The 23,108-nt window shown below is 45.3% G+C and overlaps 1 protein-coding gene across 9 annotated transcripts in view; it reads left to right on the forward strand.

Annotated features, from left to right (window-relative positions):
* Positions 1-23,108, forward strand: part of NHSL2 (NHS like 2) — a 234,203-nt gene that overhangs the window by 165,033 nt on the left and 46,062 nt on the right. For 2 of the 9 annotated variants that reach the window (XM_065538101.2, XM_065538103.2), the window contains exon 1: positions 3,005-3,506. The exons of the other annotated variants lie outside the window; for them this stretch is intronic. In XM_065538101.2, coding sequence (XP_065394173.1) covers positions 3,464-3,506 — 43 coding nt within the window. In that variant the 5' untranslated portion in view covers positions 3,005-3,463. Of the gene's footprint in view, positions 1-3,004; positions 3,507-23,108 lie in introns of those variants that run through there. 9 annotated transcript variants of the gene reach the window in all.

Raw genomic sequence — 23,108 nt, forward strand, 5'->3', positions numbered from 1 at the left:
CTCCTAAGTGCCATCTCCAATCATGTGGAGTAAATTGTCTTTGATGAAACCTTCATTTCTCTCAATAGCAGATTTTCTATTTCAAAAGTCAATTTCCTGTCAAAATCTCCCAGAGCACAGACAGAGGGATATGGGGTCCCAGGAGCAGGGTGAGGCTCCTAATTGCTCCCCACCATTCGGGTGGAGTGTGTTTTCTGAGTTTTGTTTCTGGCGTTGGGGAGGGTAGCACAGAGCCACCTCTATCAATTCCTTTTGTGGAATTCATAGGCCTGGGCAGGTGGGGTGCAGGTGGGGTGCTGTTTGAGCCCTTTAAGCTTGTCTCGGAGATGTGCAATCCCCTTCCCCATGCCACACAGAAGATAAAAGGCATGCAGTGTCCCTTTGGAATATTCTGACCCACCTAGCAGCCTGGGGCCCTGCTTCTGCTTCTGGGACCTGGCTTTGGGGGTTTCTACCTTCCCAGGCTTAGCTCTTCACACTCCCCCCACCTCCCCACTGCTGAACACTGCCACTTCTAGCCTCTCTGCTGCCAGAATCTTGACTATCCCAACCCTGCACCATAACCGTCTTCCTGGCTGGCTTGGGGTATGGGAGCTGTCTGCCCAGGGTACAGAGCGAGGTTGGAAAGGTTGAGAGTCATGATGCTCAGAGCCAGAGGTCACACTGCTGGTTCTGGGGATGAAGATGGCTCCCCACTGCCCTCATTATCAGGTCTCCAACCCCAGAAACATGAGGTCTGTGTCATGGAAACTTATACACACAGCCGTTTCCCCACCCAGGGACAATAGCTTACCATGACTCCAGCCCAAAGAACCCCCAAATCTCAGTTGGGGGAACACAAGACAAATATGGGCTGGGACTCTAATTTGTGAAGTCTTCCCATCTCAAATAACATGTGGCTCTGGCCATGTGCAATGGCAGCTCCTACCACAGCAACAGCAGCCACCTCCAGTCCAGAGGGATCCGGGGTGAGATGTGACTATGAGACAGGATGACAAAATCAGGTATTTGTGAGGCAGGCCAGAGAGAATAGCCAGTGGGAGAGCCAAGCCCAGAGTAGGAGCAGCAGTGTTTTAGAAAGGTGGCCCTCCTGCACCTTAGAGGGAAGGCCCAGGGTACTGGTCAGAAAGGCCGTAGGAGGACTGCTAGGAAACACAGGCCAGCTCCAGCAGGGCTTCTGTGGAGCCAGGCAGTAGCCTGAGCAGTGTGCAGATACTCACTGAGTCGACATAGCAACTTTATGGTATAGGTCCTTTTATTAGCTCCTAAAGGGCATATATAGATGAGAAACCATGGACTACATAAGTGGTCTATAGATTAGAAACTGAGGCTCAGAGAGGTTAAGTGACATGCCCAAGGGCACACAGGCTGTAAATGGTGTGAGGCTGGGATTTGAGCCCAGGCAGTAGGGCTCCCAAGTCTGTTCTCTTAGCCCCTATGCTAATCTGCCAATGTGAAAGAGGTCAGGCTGCCCTTGCCTTTAGCCCACTAGCTGGGCTTTAAGACTGGACTTTCCTAAAAACTGGTGCAATGATTCTCCACCTGGGGAGATTTGAAGCAGTATCAATGCCTAGGCTCCACCCCTCAGAAGTTCTGGTTTAATTGGTCCGAAGTGAAGTTCAGCCTTCAGAGAGTACAGAGGGTAGGATGGAACTGCAGTTTTCACAGAAGCTCCTCAGCTTAAAAACACACAGCATCTCTCCCATCCTGACAATCTGACTCCCTTCTCTAGTTGTGCCTCTCCCTCCAGCTACGGCCCTCTTTCCTCTCTAACCACAGCCAGACTTCCTGAGAGGTGTCTCCCCTCCCCTCCCATTTCCCTCCTTAACCTGCTGCAGTCTGGCCTCTGTGAAGCCATCCTTGCCAAGGTCACCCTCTGAGTGGTGCTAAAGTGAACAGTGCTTATGCCTCAGACTACTTAAATTCTTGAATGCATCTAACCATTCCTTGCTCCTGGAAACTAACCCTCTTCCCACCTCAGGGACACAATGCATTCTCCTTGTCTGGAGATTTCACCTCAGTCTTTTTCTATGGCTTGTGTACCATGCTGTACAAATACATTCTGAAGGTAGGGTCTCCAGAGACCCATGCATGAGCCCTGGCCCTGCCCTCAAAGAGTTGAAAGTCTTTTCAACGCAGGTGGCTCTGGCCATGTGTGAATGTGGACCTCCATCTTGAGCCTTCGTTAAAGCTGGTTCCTTATCTTTCTGTGTCCTTGGCAAAGATAGTAAAGAGAGTAAATCTCATGCTGAGTCTCTTTCCACCCTGTAAGCAAGAGTCAGTGATGCCTCTCTTCCGATTAGAAGACAGTTACTGGAACGAGGGCTCAATCCATCGCCCATGCTTATTTTGCCGATGTAGTCATTTAGTAATGAAAAACAAAGAAGTCCCTTTGTAAGGAGCTTCTCCCACATGCGACTTGTTTCCTGGGTCCTTGTCCTTCCAAACAAAGAGAAACAAATTGGAACAAGATATGTTTTCAGTGTTTGAAAGCCAGTGATTTCTCTTGTGCTTTGTGCACCAGGAAATAGGCTTTGCTGGAATCTGCAGTCTATTGGCGGAAGTGTAGGTAGGTGAAGAGGTAGGGAAGATCAGCAGGGTTCTCCTGATGCCACAAAGAGCAAGCTGGATAACCCCAAGTCTCATCCTTTAGCTGTTGGGCCTTGGGAAAACCCCTTTCCCTTTCTGAGCCCCAGTTTCCTCCCTGGATTAAGTGAAACTAGTTGTCTTTAGCTCCTCTGTGGTGAAGATGATAGGAGATGACCTCTGTGTGCTGTAGAGTAGGCCATTGCTAGGCGTTGGGGGAAATTGAATGGAATTGCATCCAGCCATAGTTCACAGACTCGTTCCAGGCCAAGAGAGAAAGTGTGTGTGTGGAAGAGAGACTTGCAAAAAACAAGGCCTATCCCTGTGCACGCCTCTCCTCTGGGAAGGAAGGGGCCCGCACAGTGACAATAGACCAGGGGCGCTGACTCAGACAGCCAGTTCCTGTTCATTTCCCCTCGCTGCAGGACAGCCGCTGAGCGGGAGGTCAGCCCTCCGAGGGGCTCTGACTCGGGCCTTTGGCTGAGAACCTTACCTAGAGAAAGACAAGCCCAACTCGCAGAAAACTTCCCTCGCCTATCCGCTGTGACTGGGCCGACGGGTCCAGGGTGGCTGTGGGTGGAGTGCAGCGGGGTGGGGAAAGAGAGAGGAAACTCACTTTTGAATCCTGAGTTACTTTCCCTAGGCTGGGCTGCCCAGGAACAACTTTACTGGGCAAAGGAGTATGTGATCGATGGGACCAGGGTGCTGGGAAACGGGGTTCAGGAAAGTCCCTGGGCACCCACTGAGGAGCCTGGGGACAGGGTTTGAGACAGTGTGGAGCCCCTCGGCTCCCTGCCCCCAGTGTGGGCTCAGCACACACTTTTCTCATGCATGAGGACTTGCTGGATGTGGATTCTTGGTTATCCACACCCCCGGGATGGAGAGAACCGACTCTGTCACCCTCTTCTGGATCCGGGGAGGTGAGTCGTTGGAGGAGGAGGGGTGCATGCTCAGCAGAGGGGGCAAGGGAAGGAACTGGGGTTCATGGAGGAGGAGGAGCTTTCTGCACTCACAGCTATGCTGGGGCAGCCTGGGCTGCCTTGGGAGGGTGTGGGACCGCGTTCTAGAGGTGTGCACGGAGGGGCAGGATGGTCACTTAACCGAGATCCTGTGAAGGGAATTCATAATCGGATGGCTCTGGAAGACAGGGTGGATGTGATCACATCCCAACCTTGATATTCTGGGATCCTAGAGCATTAATAAAAGTGATGGAGGAATTCTGCACGTGTGTGTGTGTGTGTGTGTGTGTGTGTGTGTGTGTGTGTGTGTGTGTAAGAATTACTGTACCTCTTACTTCCTATACATTGACTTAACACAGATTCTGAGGCCTTGTCCCTTCGGTGGCAGAAAATTCCATCTCATTCAATCTAGGGGCTTTATTTGCCTCCTGAACTCCTGCTAAAATGCTGAATTTATTTTTTGCAATACCAAGGCATGTAGGCAAGGAGAGGCAGGAAAGGGGTGCCTGTCACTGGTCTTCTGTGCACACAGGTTGCTACCAAGGGACCAAGAGCTTTCTAATTGCAGTTCAAGCCAGACCTCCTGGCAGTAAGGCAGAAGCAAGTACAGGGCCCTGTGCCACACCAGGACCTCTCTCTGGTTTCTGTGAAGATTAGCCACGTGGTGGTGGGGGAGGAGGCGCATGATGCCACAGTGATATGCCCTTGAAAATGTCTGGAAGCTACTGCTTGTGGAGGTAGCTGGCAGGACAGACTGAGTCCATGCTGTGTCTCTGGAGTTTTAGTTGGCCCTTTGCATCAGGCGTATGCTCAAAAGGAGTTTATGAGCTAAAGTAATTTGAAAGTTGAGTAATGGGACCAAAACCAAAGTCCCGTGAGGACCACATGCTGTTTGGCGTGGAGAAGAATCAGAGGAAAATGATCTTTGGTCTTCAGGTCTCTGAGGGACTGTCACCAGATGACGGGAGGGTGGGGCCTCAGGAGGCAAAGCTGAGGTCTGTAGACAAGGAGGAACTTTCCAACAGACCCTCCATGGGTGCAGTGGGCTGCCTTGAAAAGGAGCCAAGGGTCTTGGTAACTTTTGCAGGTTACTTTTTTCACAGAGACACAGAGTGAGCCCTAGAGAAGAAGCCCTAGAGAAGAAGCAGAAAGCTTGTGGGAGCAAACTTTCTGCTTCCGAGGGAGAGAGAATGGGAAGGAAGGGCCGCCCTTACCTGGGATGAAGGCCCAACACCCCCCCGACCTCCATCTTCACAACTTCTCCCCTGGTTTGGCCTCCCGCATCTCTCTCCCTCCTCTGGGGCTCCCTGCTTCCACTCTCCAGTCCATTCTCCACTCTGCAGCCTGAGCGAGCCTTTACAAAACAGACACAGCTGCTCAAAATCCTCTGATGGCCTCCCATGACCCACTGGTGAAAGTCCAGATTTATTTCTCTTCTCTATTGCCTCCTTTCTACTCTCTAAAAACAGAGCCGAGATAAGATCGTTTCTCACTCTAAAACAGCTCTGACATTTCATAAATCTTTGTCCTAGACAACTGGAAAGGGCTATATTTAACCTTCCGTCTTGTAGCTTTTAATGGAGGGACTTGCTTCAGGCACTGCCTTCTAATGCCACAGGAGACCAGAGTCTTTTCTTTGTTCTCTGCCAGCAGAGCCGCAACCTCAACAGGCAGAGGCCACAGCTGGCCTCTCCCTCCAGTGAGACACACAAGCTGCTTGGCCAGGCATCTGCCCTAGAGCATCCACCTTCCCCTGTCTCTCTAGGTGAAGGAGGTCCCTGTCCCACCTGTGAAGTTTGACCCTTCAACTTTCTTATCTGCATATACTTGAAAGACTCCTCATTAACCCCGTAGCTGAGATAAGTTGGCCAGGTGAGCACAAGAATAGGTCAGACAGGGCCTGAAGGTATGGGCTTGGGAGTCTGGGCTAGGGGAGGGAGCCAGAGAGAAGAAAATATATGGTCAGGGGTCTGGCTGCGCAGACAAAATATATGGTGCAGGGGCGAGGGTGGGGAGGGAAGCAATGCTAAGTAATGTACCAGGCCCTGTGCTAGGAGCTTTGCATTAATTGCCTCCCCTTTCCGGCCTCTTCTTGCCTACATGCCTTGGTATTGCAAAAATAAATTCAACACTTTAGCAGGAGTCCAGGAGGCAAATAAAGCACCAAGATAGACTGAGATGCGTTGTCTTTGCATTGATTGTATTGGTTGTGTGATCCTCACAACAACCTTGTGAGGTGGGTACCATCCTTACCCACATTATACTCCAGTGAGGAGCCTTGAGTGACTTAAGTGACTTACCTTAAGTCATACATAGTTAGGAAGTGACAGAATGGGGATTGAACCCAAGCCCATCAAACTCCAAAGCTTAGTTGCTTTGCCCAGTCCCAGGATATCCCTGGCTGACCTGGCACTGCCCTTTGGAGCAGCTCTGATGTGCTGGCCTCCCTCATTTCCTTGGGTTTCTTTTATAAACACTTGAGCCTCTGGTAGGTTCTTTCCACACTGCCCATCACCCAGGCCTCCGGCCCACCGCCAACCTCAGCCAGGCTGAAGAGCCCAGCAGTTTGATATCTCTGATGGTGCCCCATGCTCTCAGGCCTCATGGGCTGGCTTCTCCCACACTCCGTACTCCAGCCTTGCAGATAACAGCTACTGGAATCAGTAGCCTAAAACAATGAACTATACTATTGTTTTTTTCCATGTTAATAGTTCCCTGGACTTCTAACACTAACCACCTCTGTGGCCTTGGACAAATTGTGTCCCTCCTGTGGTCCCAGCTTCCCCAGAGTGGGAAGATAAGACACTCTCTCCAGCCCTTCTGATTCAGAGAGTCTAGGATTCCCAGGGTCCCCCTCTCTCCAGCCTCACCCTTGCTGGTTTCCCCCTACAGTGTTGGGATGAGGGTAGCCAAAGGCACTGATTTCGAAACCTTCACTGAGCCAAGCAATGGCTCCAGAGACAATGGACACAGCGACAGAGAGGCAATAACAACCACATTTGTAGGCTATTTTATTGCTTACCAACTGTTTTCACAGTCTGCGAAGTGGTAGGGAGGAAACTCCGAGGCAATTTTAATGGTACATAGTACAGCTTTAAAGAACATTGAATTACATGGTGAGAAAATGATTCTCTTTTCCTTCTCTTTCCAGCTTTCTGATTACATCAAGGAGAAGGTCTCAGTGTGGTGCTATTCTTCAACCTCTGTAATGCTTACTAATCTTCTTTCGTAACAAAGCTAGAGCAGGCCTCGGGCTCAAAGACATGGACAGGCAACAATATCTACATAGAATTTAATTACTCTCTTCTGTTCCCATTGTATTTCTTTATACAGCCACTTTCTATTTATGGCAAGTGATACTCCTTTTGGTTTTGGTTATGGTTTCCATATAGAATTTCTTTTAATATAGATTTATTTGTTTAAGAAAAAAAAACCAATTCACTTACAGAAAAAGGTTAAGTAAATTGTAAATAGAACCAGTGGTGCCTATGTACAGCAAAACTTGTGAAACTCGTACCCCAATGGCCAAAACTTGGGCAACACTAGAATGTGGCATTCACTCAGCAGATGTTTTCTGAACACCAAGTTCCTATGGCTTAGAAGGCCCTGCATGATCTGTCTCTACTCTTGTCCCAGACTTTATTGCCCCTTGCTCCCCCTGCCCACACACTCTGTTGTGCCTTCCAGAATGTTGTATCCTTTTTCTGGAATGTCTTTTCCATATCCTTGCCCACTCATCAAACCTCAGCTCATCCTTCAAGACTCAGTTTAAATGGCACCTCCTCCAGGAAGCCTTCCTCCAAATCCCCCAGGTTAAGTTCATCTTAGCACCAGGTTCGTGTCTCTATTGTAGCATCTCTCACATTCCCGTCATCATTTGCTTACCGGCCTATATCCTCCACCCTTGGTTCCCAATGCATTTTCTAAGAAAAGCTTGAGAAGAGAGGGGGAGAGAGAAATATAACTGTGAGTGAGGCCTATGTCAGTGACTGGTCCTGGGGACTATCACAGCTCCTGGTGTCATTTGGAATTGAGGCTTTCCAGATGCCAAGCCAGAGCCTGCACAGGCCACAAACCCAGCCTGGAGCCTGCAGGTCACATGCAGGAAGTTTACTGGGGTACTTCTGGGATCAACATCTGGAGTCTAAGGGAAAGATGCAGGACTGGTTGGAAGGAGAAACTGGGCTATGATGCTGCCCTGATGACAGCCTCAGCTAACACTTGGGGAGCTCTGGAGCTGGGTTGGTCCTTTAGAGTTGTTCTGAGTCAGGGTGAGGGGACCAGTCCTTAGATGCAGGCTGCCTCCAGGAGGAAGCTTAGCCTTGAGCAAAGCATCTCTGTCTGAGGAGGTAGCTGGGCACTTCCCAGAGAGGACCCTCAGCCAGCAGCAGTCCCATGGCCGAGGGAATAAGGCCTTCAGTCCTGAACGGGAATCTGGGCACACATCACAGTGTCCACCACAGGGGTCAGGTCAGAGCCTCTGGGGCTTCAGTGCTGGGGAGGCAGCAAGGAGAGAACAGTGGTTTGGAGGGCAGAGGGTGGCTATCAAGAGTTGGAAGCTGGTAGGACCTAGTAAGTGTTTGCTAAAAGACAGAATGGCTGGGTATGATGTTCCAGTCACTGGGCTTACAGGCAAGGAGGATACAGAGGCAAACAAGTCACAGGGAACTTCTGGTATTACCGGGGCGACAGATATATAAAAGGACTATTCCAGAACAATGCAGTAAGTGATGTGATGTGTACCTGTGATGTGTACCAAAGACCAGGTTTCCACAGCACTTTGTTCATGCTTTTCTTGGAGGCCTTCTATTATGACCCTTCTAACAACCCTCTAAGGCACGAATTATTGTCTTCACCCTAAACATGTGAAAATAGAGATCTAGGGATTTGCTAAAGCAAATCTAAAGACCTCACTGCAAGTCAGACTCCCCCAGCTGGGATGACCCCCAACACAGCCTGCCTTCATAGCCCAGGCCCTCTCCCCTGTACCCCCCAGCCCCTCTCAAAGACACATGCAGTTCTTTGCTTATTATATATATTTCATCTTGACCTAGCACTGCAAGATAGCAAAATAAGGGTGTCAGAAGAAAGTAGGTTTTTACCTTTATTTTCTTAACTTGCCTATTATGTTTTCAAAAATAGATATATTCAGATCATATTTATAACCATGATATTCTTTTTTATTCTGGTTTTCTTTTTCCTGCACCTTCTTAACCACCTGTGAAATTCATCCATTGCACATATTTGCTCTTCCATATCTTGTCTCAAAAGTGAGAAAACTGGGATCAAAATCCAGTTAGTTCCTTTTGAGCTGTAAGGGGGGAAATACAGGTATTTTAAAATGTCAGCCTATTCAAAAAAGCAAAACGTTTTTAGTTTGAAACATTAAAAATGTATGAGACCAAGAACACCTCTGATTTTCTGTATGATCACTGCTCTAGAGAGATTCTTTTTTTTTTTTTTTTTTTTTTTTTTTTTTTTTTTTGGTGGCGGGGAGTATAGTTTGAAGAAAAGACCACATAGAGGCAACTAAAAATCCCCTTTGAGGAGTTGGGTCCCAGGCAGAGCAGCTGCTCCGTACTCCCTCCCTGCCACCTGTACGCTGTGCACTCTCCCCCACCTTTGTGCCCACCTCCTCCTCAAACTCCAGGCCAAGTCCTTTTTTTCTCTTCCTTCCCTGCCTAACAGATTCCTCAGGGCCTCCTTCCCTGTCAGATGCCAATGAAGGCAAATTTTGAGGCTGAACAAAAAGAATTCTAGCACCTCTCCCAATGGGCCTCCTTGCGGTCTGCCTGGTACCAGAGTTCACCTAAAGCAAAGCTTTTCTCTAGAGCTTTCTTAGCAGAAGTCATCATGCTGTAGAGAACCAACAGTTGTTTTATGTTTCAGAGGAGAAAGATGTTCCATCTTCATATGTTCCCGGCAGTAATAAAGATACATATGTTCTGTGCCCTCACATGACTTCATTTCCCATCACTACCACAGGACCCTAGTTAAACTTTCCTTTCTCTTTGGATCTACCAAAGTATCTTGCTGGCCTCATTGGTTAAACAAGGGGTCCCTCATTTCTCATACTTCCTTATAGGGAGATGCAGTAAGTAATGCGGGTCACAGGGAGGTGCAGGGGTCAGCTTTCTGCTTTAAAGATTAGCAAGGTAGGCCGGGCACGGTGGCTCATGCCTATAATCCCAGCACTTTGGGAGGCCAAGGCAGGCAGATCACTTGAGGTCAGGAGTTCAAGACCAGCCTGGCCAACATAGCAAAACCCTGTCTCTACTAAAAATGCAAAAATTAGCTGGGTGTGGTGGCAGGTGCCTGTAATCCCAGCTACTTGGGAGGCCGAGGCAGGAGAATCACTTGAACCTGGGAGGCAGAGGTTGCAGTGAGCCGAGATCATGCCACTGGACTCCAGCCTGGGAGACAGAGTGAAATTCCATCTCAAAAAAAAAAAAAAGCAAGGTAAATAAACCACCCTTATCAAGATGTAATTTTCAAAGGGGTAAAAACATGACTGTAATTCAAATGTATAGTGATCACATGTCAAAGATTTATTTAACTCATTACAGTAAAGCTGCTTTTTTAAAAAAGATATGAGAGTTAAACATATAATTACCTCAAAAAGTTAAACATAGAATTACCATATAACCTATCAGTTCCACTTCTAGGTATATACCCAAAAGAAGTGAAAATAGAGACTTGAATAGGTTTGTTCAATTGCATGAACGTTCATAGCACTGGGCTATGAGAAGGCCTGGGCTATGAAGGAAGGCTGGGCTGGGGGTCATCCCAGCTTGGGGGTCTGACCTGCAATGAGACATTATTCACAATAGCTGAAAGGTGGAAACAACTCAGATGTCCATCGGCAGATGAGTAGAGAAATAAAATGTGGGATATCCATAAAGTGGAATATTATTCAACCAGAAAAAGGAATGAAGTTCTGACACATGCTACAATATAGTTTAGTCTCAAAGACATTATGCTAACCGAAAAAAGCCAAACACAAAAGAACAAATATTGTCTGATTCCACTTATATGAAACATGTAGACCAGACCAATTCATAGAGGCAGAAAGTGGACTAGAAGTTACCAGGGCCTAGGAGAGGCAGAAATATTACTGCTTATCAGTTACAGTGTGTCTGGGGTGATGAAACATTTTGGAAATCGATAGTGGTAATGGTTGTACAACATTGTGAATACGTTTCATGCCATTGAATTGTACACTTAAAAGGGCAAATTGTATCTTACATATATTTTACTGCAACGAAGTAGTTTTAAAAAAGTGTGAGAGACTTCACAAAAATGCTGGAATAAGATTTAAAAGTTGGGGCCCGGCTTGGTGGCTCACACCTGTAATCCCAGCACTTTGGGAGGCCGAGGCGGGCAGATCACGAGGTCAGGAGTTCAGGACCAGCCTGGCCAACATGGTGAAGCCCCATCTCTACTAAAAATACAAAAAATTATCCAGGGGTGGTGGCACGCACCTGTAATCCCAGCTACTCAGGAGGCTGAGGCAGGAGAATCGTTTGAACCCAGGAGGCGGAGGTTGCAATGAGCCAAGATCATGCCATTGAACTCCAGCCTGGATGACAGAGCAAGACTCCATCTCGAGAAACAAACAAACAAAAAAAGTTGGATACAAAACTGGTTAGTTCTGGCCGGGTGTGGTGGCTCACTCCTGTAATCCCAGCACTTTGGGAGGCTGAGGCAGGCAGATCACCTGAGGTCAAGAATTTGAGACCAGCCTGACCAACATGGAGAAACCCCATCTCTACTAAAAATACAAAAAGTAGCTGGGCGTGGTGGCACATGCCTGTAATCCCACCTACTCAGGTGGCTGAGGCAGGAGAATCGCTTGAACCTGGGAGGCGGAGGTTGAGGTAAGCTGAGATAGTGCCATTGCACTCCAGCTGGGTAGCAAGAGCGAAACTCCGTCTCAAAACAAAAACAAAAACTGGTTAGTTCTACAGGGTAATAAAATGGTAACCTTTGTGGCTGCCTTTTCTACCGGACAGAATTAATTTTCATTTCTATCAGACAAAAATCATTTGCAATTTACCCATCTTCTACAAGTTAACTTTTAACTTTACTGAGTCTGGGACTTAATCAATAGGGAATTGTAAGTCAAACAGCTGCATGGATGGTGCTCTCATATGCTCCTGAAAGGGTATCAGTGATATTTTTTGCCTTGTTGTCAAGTTTTAGATAATTTTTCTTAATACCTTAAATAATACATGACAAAGCACAACTCCCACATGGGTCTCCGTGAAATGGCCTTGACTTTGCCTTCAAGGCCTGACTCTTCTGGGCATTAGCACCTTGGTGACATTTTCTGGGGCCCCTTATCAAGCCTCCTTCAGTCCATACTACACATCACCACCAGACTGACCAGGCTGCAGTAATCTGTGATTTCACCACTGCTCTCCAGCCTGGGTAACAGGGAGACCTTGTTTCAAATAATAACAATAATAATAAATAGAGGAAATAATAATAATAAATAATAATAATAAATAGAGGAAAAAGTTCCTCTGGGTACCACCTCAAATCACCTTCATTACATATTTGACTGTGTCCTAATTCATTGGTGCGTTGGCCTCACATGAAGATGGCCTTTGTCTCCCTCCAGCATGCAGCCCTGACCTAAGCATTTGGCAAGTCCTCACTACATACCCTTCGGTTGGCCGATTGTCCTGTCCTCTTTGTAAGCTTGCTGTCAGAATGCTGATGACTTTCCCTTTGCACCTTTATTGTGCACAAAGTCATTGAAAACACATTTCCTGTCCTCCAGGGACTTATATTCTGACTGGGGGAACAAAAGCAGGTGTCCAGACTAGTCAGGAAGATCTAGGTTCCTCTAGATCACTTTCTACTTGTGTCACCTTGAACAAGAAGCCTCCCTACCCCTCAGTTTCCTCGTCAATGAAATGAGAATAATAATGTCAATACTTGCCTTGCCTACCTCGTGAAATGGACAGGAGGATTTGTTAAAAAAAAAAAAAAAAAAAAAAGTAATAGTTGTGAAAGTGCTTCGTAAACAAAAGAGTGATATTCACATTTTAGTTAAATGATTCTGTGGAAGTTAACTAACAATACAAGATAGCCCAATAAAGAATGTCACAAGGCAGCTTCCCAAGCTCAGAATGAGTCCCTGGGATACTCACTCGCTAATGGGCAAGAGGATTCCAGAGGGCTTGCAGGAGGTGGCTGGGTCGTATAGCATGAGTGAAAGGAAGTTCAATAAACTAGGGGTGGGGTGGGGAGGAAGCAGTATCTAGGTGCACAGAGCACGGGGGAAGCAAATTGAGTAAGTGAGAAAAGATGAACACCTGCTTGGGGCTGGGGAGGCATCCCAGTGGCCTTTCCAGAGGAAAGTGTGAAGGGGCAGTGGGAGAAAAGGTGAGATGCACCCGGAGCACTGAGACCTCCAGTGCCAGGCTTGGGAGCTGGGTCTGTCTGCTCTAAGAAGCCACTGGGGGATCTGGGATGGAGGAGTGTAGAGGGAAACCAAGTTTTAGAATGCAGGTCCCTCTAAGAGTGGGACTTGTTATCCTGCCTGTAATTTATCATTTGTGTGTTTTATTGTAAAATAAAATGTGAACTCATTGTAGAAAAAATAATCTAAAGTGAATCAACAAATATTTAGGGTAAAAATGAAAGTCCGCCTTTAACTTGACCAATTATAGTCTTTTTCGAAGACTACGCACATTAACAGTGGGGTGTATATCATCCCAGAACTTTTCCTATGCATATGCCTGCATGTGTGTTTGTATTTATATCTTGTTTTTGTTGTTGTTGTTTGTTTTTTTGTTTGTTTTTTGTTTTGTTTTGTTTTGTTTGAGACTAGGTCTTGCTCTGTCACCCAGGCTGGAGTGCAGTGGTGCAATCATGGCTCACTGCAGCCCCGAATTTCACAGGCTCCAGTGATCCTCCCAGATCAGCCTCCCAAATAGCTGGGACCACAGGCACAGGCCACCTCACCCGGCTAATTTTTTGTATTTTTTGTAGAGACAGGGTTTCACTGTGTTGCTTAGGTTGGTGTCAAACTCCTGAGCTCAGGTGATCCTCCTGCCTCAGCCTCCCAAAGTGCTGGGATTACAGGTGTGAGCCACCGTGCCCAGCCATGTCTTTTTACATAAATGAAATTCTTTGTATATTTTACACAGAGCCTTGATTTTTAAAACTTAATATGTCTATGGACATCTTTGTATATCTTCTTTTCAATAGCTGTGTAGTATTCCTTACTAAGACTATACCACAATTTATTTAACCAATCCCCTATTGATGAGGAATTCTGCAATTAATTTTGCTTTTGCTTATTACTGTTACATTTTTAAAGTACTATATGTTTGTGGAAAGAAATTCAACAGTGTAAAAGACTATTTTGTGAAAAAAAGTAATTTTCCTGCCTACCCCTAACCCCCCATCCCCACTTTAACAGCTCCCCCCTCAAGAGGCGAGCACAGATACCAGTTTCTGGTGTCATTCCCAAAATGACCTGTGCATATACAAGTATGTGTGAGTATGTGTGTGTGTGTGTGTGTATGGAGAAGGGGTGGGGAAGAAAGATAGAGAAAGATTTTTAATGTAACTGATGACATACTATACACAACATTCTGCACCTTGCTTTTTTCACCTGACATTGTATCTTGGAGAACATTCCATATCAGTACATATCTTAGCTACATAGTTCTTCTTAATGGCTGCAGAGAATTCCATTATATGGCTGAACCACAATTTATCTCACCTGTGTTCTATTGGAGTTGTTGCCAGTATTTTGCTGTTACACATAGTACTCCAATGTTCATGTATTCTCTGTTCATGTATCTTCATGTGCACTAAATCTATACTGGAAATCCCTAGAAGTGGAATTGTTGGGTAAACAGGAATGTGCATTAAAATTTTTTGACAGTTGACCCTCCCACTAGCTGTGTATAGGAGTGCCTGTTCCTCCATAATCTCTCTCCCCATCACAGTATGTGATAAGCCTTTCAAATGTGTGCTTGGAGAACAGGATGAGAACCTGAGGTGGTGGGGATTGGAGTGTGGTCAGGGAAGGCAGAGATTTTCCACTTGTTCCCCATGAGTATGGTTGAGGCTCTCACAACAGCCCAGTGGTGGATGTAGCCCACAAGTGTTGTGTCCCCAAGACCTTAGGTGTCTAGCCACACTTCAGGATGCCCATGACCCACAAATCCACGTGATGCAAGTCCTAGAGTGTCAAAAGAGATTCTTTGATCCTTACTACCCTCTTTCAGCTTCATGCAGAGCCGTTTCTTGATCACAAGCCAGGACCAAGAAGCCTGGATTGGATGCCAGTTTGCTGGCAGAGGGGGACGTCCAGCAAAATGTATTTTAATTTACTGTCCCCACATGCATGCACACATGAACGCACACACACGCACGCACCAAGAAGACCAAATACAGAACTCAAGAGCCAGGTTCAGAAGTGCAAGCTTGTGCCTTGTGAAGCACAGCCCTTCATGGTCTGAGTTTCCAAGAGCTGTAGGTTAGATGGCCTGTTTCAGGTTGCAAGAACAAAGGTGTGCTTCCGTTTCCTTGGGTGATGGGACATGAGTGTAAGTATTAATGTATAAGTGAGCCCATCCCTGGCAGCCACTGCTCTTCACAACTGATGTCTCAGGAGTGCTGAACAAGACTGCTCCCCACAACTTTGCTTTCCCCATTCCCCATGGCTCTGCTACTGCTGTCTCCCTGGGCTTCTCCTGGGTTCTGGGCCGCCTCACTGCCTATGCTCCTCTGTAGGTATCTGTCACATACACATTCCCCAAGAGAGGGGTTCTTATTGGGTCAGTTGGTCACTCCACCCTCTGGAACATTCTTATCAGCCTGAGTCCTCAGTGCAGAGCGCTTCATAGACCTCTGGGCACCCTCAGACCCAACTGAAAGATGGCTACCCTTGACTCAGGCCCAGGCTATCTGGTGTGTCCATTTGTGACCTAAAGAAGAGTGCCTGGCACAGAGTAGCCACTCAACAAAATATTTACTGAATGAGTAAATAGTGATCCAAGATTGAGGAATCCATATGTCAACTCTGTTCAGAAGGAGGCTGTGAGTGAGGGAGGCATGGAGAACATTGTCGGATTCCTCTTTGATATATTAGGCTTAAGGCCAAATTCAGCAAATTCATTAACTGGGTTAGTACTTCTATCTCCAAAGTGCAGTATTGAGAAGAACACAAGCTTTGTAACCAAACAGATCTGAGTTCAAATCCTGGTTATCACTAACCATGGTGACCTTGGGCAAGTTTCTTGACCTCTCCATTTCTTTACCAATAAAATGAGGTGTATAGTATCTCCCTTGCAGTGTTGTTATGAAAACTAGTCCAGACAAAGAATGCAAAGCACCCACCTCAGTGCCTAATGCATAAAGACATTCAAGAAGTATTATCTGTTGAGATTATTCACGTCATTTTTCAAGTTAAACTTCCTGACTTGTGTCTGCTAAGCTCCTAGTAAATGCAAGTGTGCTTGTGTTTCTAGAGATAAGTTTGGACTTCTCAAGTCAACACACAGCCAGGTACCACAAATACGTCTACTTCTCGATGTTCACAACTAAAAGAAAAAGACTTTTATTTCTCTTGTTCAATTAGCTTTGAGACAAGGCAAGCCATCTCATCAATTTGCTAATATTGCTTTCAAATATTTATAAAGTCTGTCTCCTTTTGATGGTTCTACAACCTGAGTTCTAATCTATTCTCTGGACTATTTCCCTAGATATATTGGAATTTGTTGCCAGGAAAGGTGGTTTCTCTGCAGATGTAGAACCTTGGCCAGGCCCCCACGTGGCAGTAGTCAGGGTATCTCCATCCAATACACCAGCAGTTACCATTCATTTCCTGAATACCTGGCCTTGTGCTGTGAGCAACATTATTTCTTCAATCCAGGAGTCAAGGAGATGGGTGAGAAAGGGCCTGCTTCCTTCCAAAGTCCAGGGTATTCTATAGGGTGGGTGGCCCACAGGTTGTCTGCCTCACCTTCCGTTGATGGATGTTGAGGATGTTTCCATTTTTACCTTATTACTAGCAATGGAGCAATGAACATCCTTGGACTTATATGTGTGCGTGTGTGTGAATATTCCCCTAGTATAGCTTTATTTATTTATTTATCTATTTAATTTTTTGAGACCTAGTCTTACTCTGTTGCCCAGGCTGGAGTGCAGTGGCATGATCTCGGCTCACGGTAGCCTCTACCTCCTGGGTTCAAGTGATCCTCCTGCCTCAGCCACCCGAGTAGCTGGGATTACAGGCGTGCTCTACCACGCCTGGCTAATTTTTGTATTTTTAGCAGAGACGGGGTTTCACCATGTTGGCCAGGCTGGTCTCGAACTCCTGACCTCAGGTGATCTGCCTGCCTTGGCCTCCCAAAATTCTGGGATTGCCAGTGTGAGCCACCGTGCCCGACCCCAGTATAGCTTTATGAAAGTGCAGTTACTGCATCTAACAGTGTATAAATAGTTATACACCACCCTTTACCTCGGTTATTGCACTCCTAGGTCTTTACCCTAGAGAAACTCTGAGACAGGTGAACAAGGGCATATATGCCGTGAATGTTCATGATGGCAAAGAATGATATGTACAATTTGATGCAATTTATACAGTTTAAGAACATAGAACCCATACTGTGTAGTTTATTTTTTATGAGCACATACATAGCACATTTCAAAACATGCATGGGCTTCAACTCGAGCTGTAATATTTTATTTCTTTAGGAAAAATGTTATGGGGCAAATAAAGGGAAATGAATTTGTTCCTAATATTTTCCCATATGCTTGAAAGAGTTCGTCATCTAAAAAAAACAAAGACAAGAAAAAGGCAGGGCAGATTCACAGCCCCTCCAGAGCCCACCCTTTTGTTCAAGGGCACCTAGTACATCAGAGAGATAGATAACCTCCATGGGAAGAGACTTTGCACCCCAATTCACTAAAAGTCCCTTCTCTCCCAGACGTCAGTATAAATCCTTAGGATGTATTGCTTGAGTAACCTTATGATTCTCGACTTCCAGGCCCAAGAGAATGACAACTAAACTTTTGCAATTGTCACCCTAACACTGGGACCTGCCTGCCTGTCCATCATGGAGCTCTAAGTATACTTGAACCACATGTGAGGAGTAATTGGGGCAAATTTTAGATTCAGCCCTGGATTTGGCAATGCTCTTTACCATGAGCCCGCCATTGCAATGCAGGGTGCAGTAAAGCAACAGCATTGCAAAGCTCTTTCTGGAACCAGAATTTTTGCCATAATGCCTTCCGCTAACAGTGTTGCCTGATTAGCAGACACAATGGGACCATCAGGCCTTATCAGCACCACTTGGTCTAAAACAGAAACCAGGAAGGGCTGTCTCTCAGTGCTTGGCCCCTGTTGCCATGGCCCCTGTTGCCATGGTCCCCAAGCAGTTTTGCTTATGATTTCTCTCAATCACTTATAGCATCCATCAGCAAGCAGGACCTAGAAGCTCTTTCGGGCAGACCAAGAAGAAAGCTGTAAACAGGAAAGATAAGAGCAAGTAAGGGAAGTAATTTAACGAACAAACAAGAAAAGTAGATGGAAAGAATTTGGGGTGAGACCCAGAAAACAGCTTTTGTTTTTTAAAAGAAATCTTCTTGAGATGTGGTAGACCAAGGTGTCTGGGTCAGAATTTGCCAAGAAGGGCCTATTATGTAGCTGCCATGTGGTATAGGTACAGCAACTCTGTGCCCTGGATTTTCCAGAAAAGTCCCAGTTTCAAGTATTTTATTCTGCGTGTCAGACCAAGAATTCTGATTTGAGATTCAGAAAATAAGGTCACTGTAGTTAGAGTAGTCATCCAGGAAAGCCTGATTTAGAATCCATTGTCCTCCCTTGCTGGTTGGCAGGGAATCCCCACAGGACTTGCCTCTAGGGCCCTGAAGGTCTGAGTAAAGTGGCCCCTTATACAGTCAAGAAATATCAAAGTGCCTCTGAACTCCATGCCCCCTCCACACTCCCGTAGCTCCCTGAGGGGTTTAGCCAGAAAGGCATGGGCTTTTGACCCCCATAGACCTGAATTAACTCTGCTAACCTAGGCAATGCTCTGAGCCTCAATTTTCTCATCTGCAAAATGAGAGCAATAACACAGGGTTATGACAGGGTTATTCTGAGCATCAAATGAAGTTTTTGTTACCTTTAAAGCACTGTACGAATGTGCACTGCTAAAATCCATTCCTTCATTCAACAAATAGGTATCTACTACATGCCAGGCATGAGGCCAGGTCTGAGCTTACAGTGGTGATCAAAACAGACAGGGTTCCTGCTGGCACCCTGAGCTTTCAGCCCAGAGGGGTAGACAGATATTAGCCAAAGGTCTCCTCATCCAAGGTCCAAGCAGAAGGGAGATACAGTAGGGCTACTCTTTTAAAAAGCTGACTGTGGCTCCTGCTTAGAGCCAGAAGGCAGGAGAGGGGGCTGGGAGGCCACTTAGGAGACTTCTGCCTACAACAGTGGCTTGGCTATGCAGCCATAAAAAAGGATGAGTTTGTGTCCTTTGTAGGGACATGGATGCAGCTGGAAACCATCATTCTCAGCAAACTATCGCAAGAACAGAAAACCAAACACCACATGTTCTCACTTATAGGTGGGAACTGAACAATGAGATTACTTGGACTCGGGAAGGGGAACACCACACACCGGGGCCTATCACGGGGAGGGGGGAGGGGGGAGGGGGGAGGCATTGCATTGGGAGTTATACCTGATGTAAAGGACGAGTTGATGGGTGCTGACGAGTTGATGGGTGCAGCACACCAACATGGCACAAGTATACGTATGTAACAAACCTGCACGTTATGCACATGTACCCTAGAACTTAAAGTATAATAATAAAAAAACCCCACATATTACAACTTTATATGTTTGCTGATAAAGAATAGAATTATTTTACAAAAATAAAAAATTTGATTCGAAAAAAAAAAAAAATAGTGACTTGGTCTAGGGTGGTGGCAGTGCTGATGATAAGAAATGGCCAAATCCTGGATAGATTTGGGAAGTAGAATCAACAGAACTTGGTGACAGACTAACTTTTGGGAGTGAGGAAGAGGCAAGGAGATACTTTAGCTAACTGTGTCCCCAGGACTTGGGCCACTGGAGCCCACAAAACCAATCCCAAGGCTGCTGAGGTACAATGTATGGAGGGTCCATTTCTCCTTATCTCGCCTCTGTAGAGCAGTATGATGTCAGTCCTTCAGTCCAAAAATCAGCTTGCTAGACTTAATCTGAAAAAAGCATTTAGTACTTAAAAATTTCTTTTCGTGTAGGATAATATATGGCATTCTAGCTTTATGTTGAGTGCAGAATTCCTCTTAAAGGTAAATTGCTTCCAATTTTTAAGTTGTTTTAAAAATGACAAATGTAATTCTTTGTACACATTCATGGGGTACATAGTAATGTTTTTATACGAATCATGTATAGTGGTCAGATCAGGGTAATTAGCATACTCATTATCTCAAACATTTATCATTTCTTTCTGTTGGGAACATTCAGTATCCTTCTTCTAGCTGTTTGAAACTATCTATTATCATTTGGGTTTCAAAATTTTTTTTTTTTTCTTTTAGAGACTGGGTCTTGCTGTGTTGCCCAAGCTGGACTCAAACTCCTGGGCTCACGCAATCATCCTGCCTCAGCCTCCCAAGTAGCTGGGACTACAGGCACATGCCACCATGCCTAGCAATGATACATGATTTTTAACTATAATCATCCTACAATGGCATAGAACACTAGAACTTTTTCCTCCTCCCCAGCTGTAATTTTGTATCATTTAACAAATCTCTTCCTAGCCCTCCAATTTCTGAATGGGATATTACTTTAAAAATAGCTGAGTTACCATTAACTTAGGATGCTGAAAACGTTCTTCAGTCTAGGCGATCTTCTCTGGAACCAATATATATGTTCTTTGAATTGGATTCCTTTCAAACCTTAGGCCCAGTAGTTTTTGTTCCAACAGGTTGGAAGAGAAGAGGGCCCAAAAGGGGAGGAGATGGGAAGGGCCACAGACAAACTTAAGTTTCATAACAGTTAACCACACTTAGCAGTTAACTATGCTTTACAGCTTCCAGGGGAATTTCACACATACCATTTGTTGTCATATTCTGCAAATTCAAGACCACAGCTGTCTCCTGACTTCCCGTCTGGTGTTGTTGCTACTTATTGCACTGCTGGGTCCTTAACTTTTTGCGGGAGAGCGGGGAGGGGAAAGTCTCTCTGTGATAAACAAAAAACTTCCAATAGACATTCAAAACCCTTCTTTATTTGAAAGAATTTATTCCATTTGCATTGAGAAGGAGTGTTAAAGAAAATTTGGTATTTTCCCACACCACTTGTCCCCTACACACATCAACAGGTCTTTCATTTCTCAGTTCTTGCAGTCCCACCCTTCAGAAGCTATTATCTGCTTGACAGTCTGCTGAGACCTCTTGTCTTTCTTCCTCTCTCAATTAAACTCTAAGGACTGAGGTTCCCATCTGCCCTGGAGCAAACACATCTCTTGTTATACCTGTTTCCCAGAAGCTGGAGAGCTTTTTTCCTTTCTCCAACCGCTATAGTTCTCTTTTCAAAACACTTAAACCCTCTTAGTGATTTTTAACTGCAGGTGGCAATTAAATTGGTTTCCCAAATGTGGACCAAACCTTCTCTTCAATGCCTCCTGCATTTACCCTGCCTCCACCCACCCTTGAACCAGGAAAGAAAAAAACACACAGACACAGTTTACTGAGTTATTGTCCTCTCTTCTGTGTAGCCCTCTCTTAACATGAATGTGGCAAAATTGCTAGGAAGAAATGGTAAGATGTATTTCCACAAGGTAGATCTCTTTCTCCACAGTTGATAGAGCTGATGCGGCCATCTTTGATTATTGTGTCTGGAATCGAGCAGTACCCAACATGGTGCCCTTCCTCAGGCTCTTCCTTGGCAGAAAGACAGAGGTGGCAGCTGAGCAAGGGGAGCCAACAGAAGTGGAATGGCTCCTCATTCATAGACCCTTGTGGGTTTTGAAGGAGAGGGGAAAGAGAAAGTTTGGAAAGAATAGGACAGAAAGGGAGGAATAAGAAAGAGGAAGTTGAGAGGGGTGTTTACAAGTAGAGGAATAGTAGTAAAGCTATTAATTGAATAATAGAAACTTTGATTTTTAAATTTTTATTTTATTTATTTTTATTTTAATAGTTTTATGTAAACCGTTATGATATGTTATTTTTTAATATATGAAAATAAATATATTTAATGGTTTGTTATTATGAAATGACACACTTGCTGTTAAAATTTCAAATAGTACTGAACAGTTTCAAGTGAAACATACATGTCAAAATCATCAAGGGTTACAGTTATTTGTGTGTCCTTGCAAACTTGTTCCGTGTATATATAAGCATCTGTGTGCTTTTGATACACAAATGAGATCATACAATACATACTGGCCCATTCCTTGCCCATTTTTTTCAACTTACCAATAACTCTGCAGTTTTCTCATTTCTACTCAAAGAGATCTCCTTCATTCTTCTTAATGGCTGCATATCATCCCCTTGTGTGGATGCACTATGATGTGTGGAACCCATCCCTTGTTAATGGACATTTAGGTAAAATAGAAAGTCTAGCACCACACTATCCTATAGAAATATAATGTGGGCCACAAATGCCATCCACTTACAGAATTTTGAATTTCGTCGTAGTAGCTACATTCCCCTCCCCAGCTGATTTGAAATGCCACCTTTATTATACCCTAAATGCTCATATATACATAAGTTTGTTTTGGACTATTTTATTTCATTCATCTATTTGCCAATTCTGGCACCAGTATCCCCCCCGACCTTTTTTTTTTTTTTTTTTGGACACAGTCTTGCTCTGTCACCTAGGCTGAAGTGCAGTGGTGCATTCTCGGCTCTCTGCAACCTCTGCCTCCCGGGTTCAAGCAATACTCCTGCCTCAGCCTCCTGAGTAGCCAGGATTACAGGCCCCTGCCACCACACCCAGCTAATTGTGTGTGTGTGTGTGTGTGTGTGTGTGTGTGTGTTTTTAGTAGAGATGGGGTTTCACCATATTGGTCAGTCTGGTCTCGAACTCCTGACCACATGATCCGCCTGCCTGGGCCTCCCAAAGTTCTGGGATTACAGGCGTAAGCCACTGCGCCCAGCCACCAGCATCCCCATTTCTAGTAGCCACATTTAAAAAGTAAAAGAAAAAGGCGAAATTAATTTTAATAATATATTTTATTTACTCCAATATATCAAAAATAGTGTCTTACAATGTAATCAATATTAAAAGTTATTAATGGGATACTTTACGTTCTTTGTTTCATATTCAATCTTTGAAATCCGGTGTATATTTTACACATCCAGCACATTTCAGTTCAGACTGACAATTGCAAGAGCTTAAGAGCCACATGTAGCTTCTGGCTACTGTATTGAACAGTGGAGGTTGAGCAGGCAGAGAGGTTCAAAACGTCACCTGAGCTGTGTGTCTCTGTGGTTGGTAGGGATGGACTAGAAGGTCAGACATTGAGGACAAAATCCTCAACTTCGCCACTCGAGGCAGCTCATGAAGCTTCTCAGGGT

The sequence above is a fragment of the Macaca fascicularis genome, chromosome X, assembly GCF_037993035.2.
Source record: "Macaca fascicularis isolate 582-1 chromosome X, T2T-MFA8v1.1".
NCBI lineage: Eukaryota > Metazoa > Chordata > Mammalia > Primates > Cercopithecidae > Macaca > Macaca fascicularis.